The 8,035-nt window shown below is 32.8% G+C and overlaps 1 protein-coding gene across 1 annotated transcript; it reads left to right on the top strand.

The window, feature by feature from the left end:
* The first annotated feature begins 5,301 nt into the window (after positions 1 to 5,301).
* LOC123667836 (translation machinery-associated protein 7 homolog) lies at positions 5,302 to 7,422 on the top strand. Its single transcript, XM_045601674.1, has 3 exons — positions 5,302 to 5,440; positions 6,379 to 6,501; positions 7,284 to 7,422. The coding sequence occupies exons 2-3, from the start codon at positions 6,379 to 6,381 to the stop codon at positions 7,353 to 7,355; spliced, it is 195 nt and encodes a 64-aa protein (XP_045457630.1). The 5' UTR covers positions 5,302 to 5,440; the 3' UTR covers positions 7,356 to 7,422.
* The last annotated feature ends 613 nt before the right edge of the window (positions 7,423 to 8,035 follow it).

Consider the following 8,035-nt stretch of genomic DNA (forward strand, 5'->3'; position numbering starts at 1 on the left):
ATCCGATAGCAAATAGAATAATACTTATATCATAAGCTTTCATCAGTTGGATATCGTCATTCGTCAAACAGCGATATCCACGACTGCTGAAACCGGCCCTCAAAGTTGTCAAGGGTGAATTTATATCTGAAAGAGATGTCTACCCACGGCGGTTAGAAATGATGGTACCGTGGAACTCAGTAGTGATAGAAAAAATAAAGCAGTAAACATATTGTATAATCAATAAATAAATAAAAATTAGGTCGATCTAGATAGAGTCTACGTAAGAACTAAGGATAGCAAAGAAAACTTATATTTTCAATTTAATTTAATTGATTAATATTTGAAAAACCTGTATCAATATTAAGTATCATCAACTTCAAGTTAAAAAAATGAATGTATTTGAATTAAATTGGATGAATAAAAATAATTTTATCGTCGTTTTAAAAATTTGAACAATATCCGGTGAGGATCCGGTGAACTTCGTACCACTGTATATTTTTAATATTTTTAATTAATTCAAACGGAAATCCAATTTAGTGCAATTGTTCGGAAGTACATACCTTTCGGAGGTTTATTTTTATTTACATAGATATAGGTAGAGTGTAAAATAATAAAATGAATTCAAAAACTAATCGTATAAATCGCTCAAGTCGATAAAATGACCGATTAAAACGCTTTATAAAAAAATAACTCAAAAAGTTTTTGTCAATCTCGCTCAAATTTAAATTTCAAAATCGTTTCCCCTGTTAAAAAAAATATGAGGTAACATTTAAAATAATTGGATTTGCTCGCAAACGAAAAAAACCGACTTCAATTACATCGACTAGCAACGTAGGTAGACGAAAAAATAGTCACTAAATACGCGTTATCAAAGACTACTCAAAAAGTTGTTATCAGATCTCGATGAAATTTAAATGTGACCACATGATAAACATCGGCTTTCGATTAAGTTAAAAATCATCAAAATCGGTACACCCAGTAAAAAGTTATGTAGTATAATACAACGTGGGTCGACGAATAAAAAGTCAAGTAGAGAAGCATTATTAGATATAGCTCGAAAAGTGGTTGGTTAGATCTCAAATAAATTTAAACAGGACCAAATGACATTGACATGATATGATGATGACAATGACATGATAAAAAAATTGTCGAAATCGGTCCATCCAGTCAAAAATTCTGAAGTACATACATTTAAAAAAAATACAGTCGTCGTCGTTCTCCATTTTTAGATGTCGGTTAAAATGAGTCGTGTTAATAACTCCTCCTTTGTCAATTAAAAATAAGTATGCATGTATTCACAGTGGAATATAGAACCTTCTCCTTTCTTTAAGTCAGTTAAAAAGAAACTGGCCACTATCAGTACGTCAAATTTAATTTCAGAACGTCCTCATAAAATGTGACATAATGTAATTTATGACCAGTCGCTATAGTGCACGATATCAAAGTAATCCCGTGTGCGCTGTGTTCACGGCGACGCTCACACGATACTCTATCAAACAAAACAACAGCACAAGAGTATATCGTATGTTTTCAGTGCACGAGACGACCGTCACACCGTTGCGTGTTATTTTTATTTTAATCGCAAAATGAGATTATATATAATATATTTTTATTTTATTATAAAATTTTAAATAAGGTTTACATGCTTAATTTTTAGACGGATAGACATTTTATACGTCTTCTTTCTTTTACTTACAAAAAATAAATAATACGTTCCGCATTAGGATGGGAATCCTGGAGTCCGAAAACACAATATACAATCCAAACGGCCTGTAGATATATAGATATCCGCATATGTCAAACATAGATACAAATCTATAAATTACATACAAATGTTTGTTATATGCGGATATCTAACCTACAACCGCTAGGGCATCATCAATTTGGTGATCACTATGTTGTTTTAGGAATAAATTAATGATTCATTCACTGGCTAATGAAGAAACTTCGAAAACTGTAACGTTAAACTCAAGAATGCGTGGATTTAACTGAGAGATATCAGCCAGGAACAGATTTATTACACTCATTCGATAAAGACATATGAAAAAATTAAGTATGGCCAAAATAATAGCTACAATTGTATATAATAATTATTTCACTCACATATACTTATACTATTTTTGAACTGTATAAAATACTAGCTTGTACCCTATGCGCGTTGCTAGGCTTTTTTTTGGTCGTACAAACTCAGAAACCTTTGTGAGCTATGCACAACACTTTGCTGATGATCATGACATGATCAAATGCATAGTTTACGATTCTATAAAGGACATACAGATAAACATTCATTTTTAGCGGGATAATTTTTAGCGGGAGAAACATTCATTATTGAAGGGGGTAGTGACGGCAAAATATAGACTTAAATGTTAACTCAAAGCGTTGCTAATCAAATGTCTTCTATGATATTCAAAGTGTTGCAGGCGCCACAAATAGAAGCGCGTTGCCGACCTTACTCCTGCAGTCGACACCTCAGTAACTTTAACCTCTTTACTCACAACCGGAACGCACCACTATTTGTGACCAATATTATTTGAGTATGATCTTCTGTAATGTTGAATTACTTTCCAAATCTTGCTACCCCAGATTTTGAGCAAGTTATTAGGTACCTGATACGCCCTCGGAGAGCACGTTAAGTGGTCGGTCCTGGTTGTTATCATGTACACCTGATAGCGAACGTTACTCATAGTAGGGAATGTATCCGCCAGCCCTCATTGGAGCAGCGTGGTGGATTAAGCTCTGATCCTTCTCCTACATGGGGAAAGAGGCCTATGCCCAGTAGTGAGATATTACAAGCTAAAGCGTTGATACGCCCTACCTCAATGTCATATACATCTAGACATTCGCCAAGCCGCAGTGGAATAGCGGGGTGAATCAAGCTTCTACCCTAATCATACATAAAGATAGGGAACTTGGGCAAAGGATGTTATAGGCTAAATCTATCAGACAAAGGTATTTTAGTTACTGCAATTTCACTTACTAGGTACTCCTTATCTTCGATTAAGCTTGTGATCCCACTGCTGGGCGCTAATCTCTGAAAAATAACTCCTTCTATCTTTAATAAAAGCCTTCATGTTACACGTCGGTGTAGACAACTCTAGCGACGCTTGCTAAGTGCATGTAGGAAGCGAACCTTCAAACACAATTTGCCAGCACTGTGCTAGCTTTCATACCGACCCCGTTTCCCGGCGATTACATTTTTCAAAGGGTATGAGTTATGGCTTATAACTAATTTTAATATCACTTTTCATGTCTCGAAATGGGACGTTAGTGTTTTAAAAGTAAAAATAACGCTTTTGTTGATGATAACTACATCTGCAGTTTTTGAAGTTATACTTCATTTGGCGCATTGGGGAAAAATGATGAGAGTTAATTTTTACAATACCGCACACACCGTAACAAAAAAATCTGGAACCTGTAGTTAGCTAGTTAACGAAGAAGAAGTTAGCAACATGAAGTTAGCTAGCCAATGAGGTATAACTTCTTACGTGCGTACATAAGTACACTCATATATTTTTTAAAAGACTGACTCTTTCTATTCGATTCTTCTCTGTAGAATCTACGTTTTGAATCGGTGGTACCTTCCTGTGAGTCATGTGTTATAATTTATATAAATTCATATAATTTTAATTTGCAAAATGACAATTTGAAGTGATTTTGAAGCCTACTTGAATAAATTAATTTCAAATCTTTATTTTGATGGTGTTACCTTATTGTATTTTTATTTATCCTTGCATTCTTTTACGCAATTTTATCTACTTTTTAACTGACTTCAAAAAAGGAGGAGGTTACTCAATTCGACCGTATAAATATATATATTTACGTTTGATTACGTTTTCTTTACGTACAATTAATACATTACTATCGTACATATACAAACTTAAATCTATCATTTTAATATCACTTTTTAATCTGTACAAATTAAAAGGAATCGCAAAATTTGTTGCTAAGCGCTAAACTCCAAAACTTCTGGACCGATTAGGAAACCTTTTTTAAAAGTTTGGCACACGTTGTGAAAGTTTCTTAGAGAAGGAACATTAATTAAGAAAATTGCGCAGAAAATTGTAAAATTTCAGAAAAAGTAAAGGTTAATTAAATTTCATGAGTTTGAGCGTTATCAAGACAGGCCACATCTGTTGGGTCTAGTAACTAATTAACCAACCATCGTCACTTCAGAGAGCACCAGAACTTTACAGGTAAAGGCAGACTATTCCATAATTTAATAGCCTAAACCCCCCTAGTCTTTTCCCGTGGCGGTAAGAGGCGACTAAGGGATAACACAGTTCCACTACCACCTTGGAACTTATAAAGCACTCAAAACACACAGGCCAAGGATGGGCAGCAGCGTCTTCGGTGCGACAAAGCCAGCCCTGCGGTCACCAATCCGCCTGCCTAGCGTGGTGACTATGGGCAACACACATGAGTTCACGCCATTTTTTGGCGCGAACTTGTGGAGACCTATGTCCAACAGTCAGTGGACTGCGATCGGCTGAAGTGAATAGCTTAAACAATTAGTAGTCAAAATAGTAATAATGATACTATTTGTATCATTATAGGGCTACCGTGATAAATTGTTATTTTGCGATCATGCCTGGACTGCCTTCAGCTTGATTATATAAAGGTCTATATTAATTATATTGATATCTGTATTTATGTGGTAGTGAGAAGAATTACAATGAGTAATTGAATAAATAAAAATTGAAAAAAGTGTGTGTGCGATGAGCCAAAAGAAGTTTTCACTTCGAAAATTGGTATTCTGTAAAGTCGGTTTATGGACTATAGTTTTACGAGATAACGTCATAACGAAGCATTGATGAAAAATTGCATAGTTTTATGAATTGAATTGAATTATTATCACTGAATTATTTCGAACTGCTGGCTCTGACGTCATGCGAGAAATAAGTTAAATGTGTCGCAAGCCAACACTTTGGCCGAGTGTGCCTCTCTCGCTTGTTCTGCGCTCTCTCTTGCACTCTCAGGCTCAGGTGGAACGTGACACTTTTTCGTCCGTGGAACATACATACGGTACATATACCAAAATATCATTTTTTACAATTTTTGTCTGTTGTCTGTTTGTTCCGGCTAATCTTTGAGATGGCTGGACCGATTTTAACGGCACTTTTACTGGCAGATAGCTGATGTAATAAGGAGTAACAATAGACTACTTTTATTTCAGAAATTTATTTATTTTATAATTCTGCGAACTGAACAATAACTTTTTTGTTAAATTTCACGTGGACTAGTTTTTTTTATCAATTTATCAAAATTTGAATATATCATAGACAATAAATCTATTTCTATGAGCAAGTTAGCGATTTATCGTCTGTTTTCCATCGCCACCTTCAAATTTGGTCAAATCTATGTCAAATCAAACAATCAAAATTAAAAAAATACACAAACGTCATACATAGTGTGCTACAATCATCTCTTTGTTAAATCATCACCAAATTAATCACTAAACGTAAGTAATTTTACTTTTAATATTAAAATTTTAGCTTTTACTATTTTTCTAAAAAGTTTTCATGATATGTTTTATTCGTGAACGTAATGATATAGGTTATCTCAAAAAAACATCAGCATTCGTTCAGACCGACGCATTGTAAGTCACTTACGTCGTTTAAAGCCGAATGCGAGATTAATATGATAATATTTTGATTTATATTATACGAGTAACACTCAAAATATATCATAACATTTCAGCCCTAATATTATAAATACGAAAAAGTTGAGATGGATGTTCGTTATTTTATTACGACAGGATGGCTCTATGAGTCTGGATAAAATTTGCTACAGAGATGAGATGTCAGTGTTCCATACTTAGATTAAGCTGTAAAAATTTTCATATCAAATTAATCAATATTAAAACTGGCAAGAAATATATAAATGGGATATTATTGGACCAGAAATGCTTACGAATTTTCAAACCACATTGATCGAGACAGGCACGCGGGTTTTAGGTATAAATAGCTTAGTTTTCAGAAATTTTGTTGCCATTCACTATGGAGCATGTCACTGGAAAAGAGCTCGCATTCTGTTTAAAGGTTTATTACAAAAATGGACAGTCAAGCGCGATTGCGTGCATGATTTTTAATCTAGGTATAGTTTAGATGACCTAAACCAATGTCCTAGTGAAAGCATGATCACGACTTGAGTAAACAACTTTGAGTCTACGGGTTCAACACTAGGTCTAAAACTGAAAATAGATTATTAATTATATTACATACAGAGAAAAGTTTAAGTACAGTTAGGAAGTCTTGCTAGCGCTAGAGCGCTAAGGGCCGGGGATTTTTTTTCTATTAGATGTCTGATGACAATTGAGACCGACAGTTTAACATCTCGGAGGAATAGTGGAAAGACTCACAAAGAAAATTTGATATCAATAATTTTTAAAATTTTCAGATGTCTGGCCGTGAAGGAGGTAAAAAGAAGCCGCTAAAGGCACCGAAGAAAGCGTCCAGAGAACTAGACGATGATGACCTAGCACTAAAACAAAAACTAAAGGAACAACAGAAAGCATTAGAAGTAAGTTAGGACACTAACTGCCTTTGTTATTTCATGTACACAGTGTATATTTCATATATGTTATCTTATAAGTTTTTACTGTGCTTATTTCAATGATTCTTTTTTTGAATGAAAGCTGGTGCTTGATATGTGGTCCTGCTTAAATTTGACCGAGATATGAGTATTATTGGGGCTATCTCTAATAATGCATATTTAATTGTCTAATTTTTGGATTACCTATGTTGTATTACATGTCGATATAAATTGAAGTTGGTATGATTTTGTGTTCGAGCCTACACATTTTTGTTACTAACCACACAACAACTTAATACAATACATTTAAAATTCATTTGTATTTACTTGTTGTACGGCTTGTTCATAAAATTTCAGAGATATTCAAAAATATTTTTTTTATTTGAACTTTGTTTTAAAAATTTGTTAATTTTAATATTTACTTATTATAGCTACACTGCTATGAAATTTTGAAAAGAAATAATTAGCCATGAGTTACACGATGTGTACATGTTATAAAAACTATTTACCCCAATCTAAATATAAACAAAAACAATCAAAAACCACTTTATTCAAACGAGCTTCGAGCACATTCGAATTGTCATTTTACAAATTCATTCTATCATGCCCTTCAACATTACACATATTTCATGTATATTTAAATTATTAAATATTTATTTGTATATAAAAAAAAATCATTTTTATATAAATATTCGAATTTATTTATTACATTTTTTATAAAATATTGTTGTCAAATTTTGAATAAAATCTTTTTTTTTTTTTCGTTTCAGGAAGCAAAGGCCAAAGCTTCACAGAAAGGTCCTCTTGTTAGTGGTGGCATTAAAAAGTCTGGCAAAAAGTAACAAAATGTTGTTCCATTTATTGTATATTTATTTATAGGTTAAAATTATTGTATAAGAACATTAAAGAATCTTACTTTTTTCTTTTTGCTATTTACTTTTCAACAACACCATGCCATTTGAAAATAAAACTATGTCGCAAACAGATTTTTAAGTAATAATCGCACTGCCAATGTAGTGCCTCTTGCAGTTGTAAATTTTGCATTTGAACATTTATATTATGTATAATTATTGTTTTTAAATAAATGTGTCAAAGTTCGGTTTGTTACTTTTTTTCGTCATTCCGTTTTATTAAAATTATTTTTTGAGTAGGTACCAGTTACGTAATTTTTTCATAGGCTGTAAGGTCCAATGCCTTTGCCATTGTAATATTTTTTTTTTACGGAAAAAATGTAGAGAATAAAATATCTTCCCTCCTAAATTGTTTTTAATAATCACTTAATAGTTCACGGGTTTTTAAAAACATTAAAACACTAATAAAGTTAATGTTTCTTATAAAGAACTTCGTAAATAAAATTTGGAACGATACTTGGAAAGTAAGTATTTAATTTAATTGAATTTATTACATGTAAACTTATTTTAAACGTAAACCCACAATGAACAAAATAATCGTTATTTAGTCTAATGAAGATGCGTTAGTGTTGCAGATTCGTGACAATCATATGTGGTACCCCTTAAAAGTT

This window comes from Melitaea cinxia, chromosome 29, assembly GCF_905220565.1.
Source record: "Melitaea cinxia chromosome 29, ilMelCinx1.1, whole genome shotgun sequence".
NCBI lineage: Eukaryota > Metazoa > Arthropoda > Insecta > Lepidoptera > Nymphalidae > Melitaea > Melitaea cinxia.

Bases quoted from the DNA above. Each gene is read 5' to 3' on its own strand.
- LOC123667836 (XM_045601674.1), top strand. From the start codon at position 6,379: ATGTCTGGCCGTGAAGGAGGTAAAAAGAAGCCGCTAAAGGCACCGAAG. The intron at 6,502-7,283 runs GTAAGTTAGGAC...TTTTCGTTTCAG, and splicing joins AACAACAGAAAGCATTAGAA to GAAGCAAAGGCCAAAGCTTC.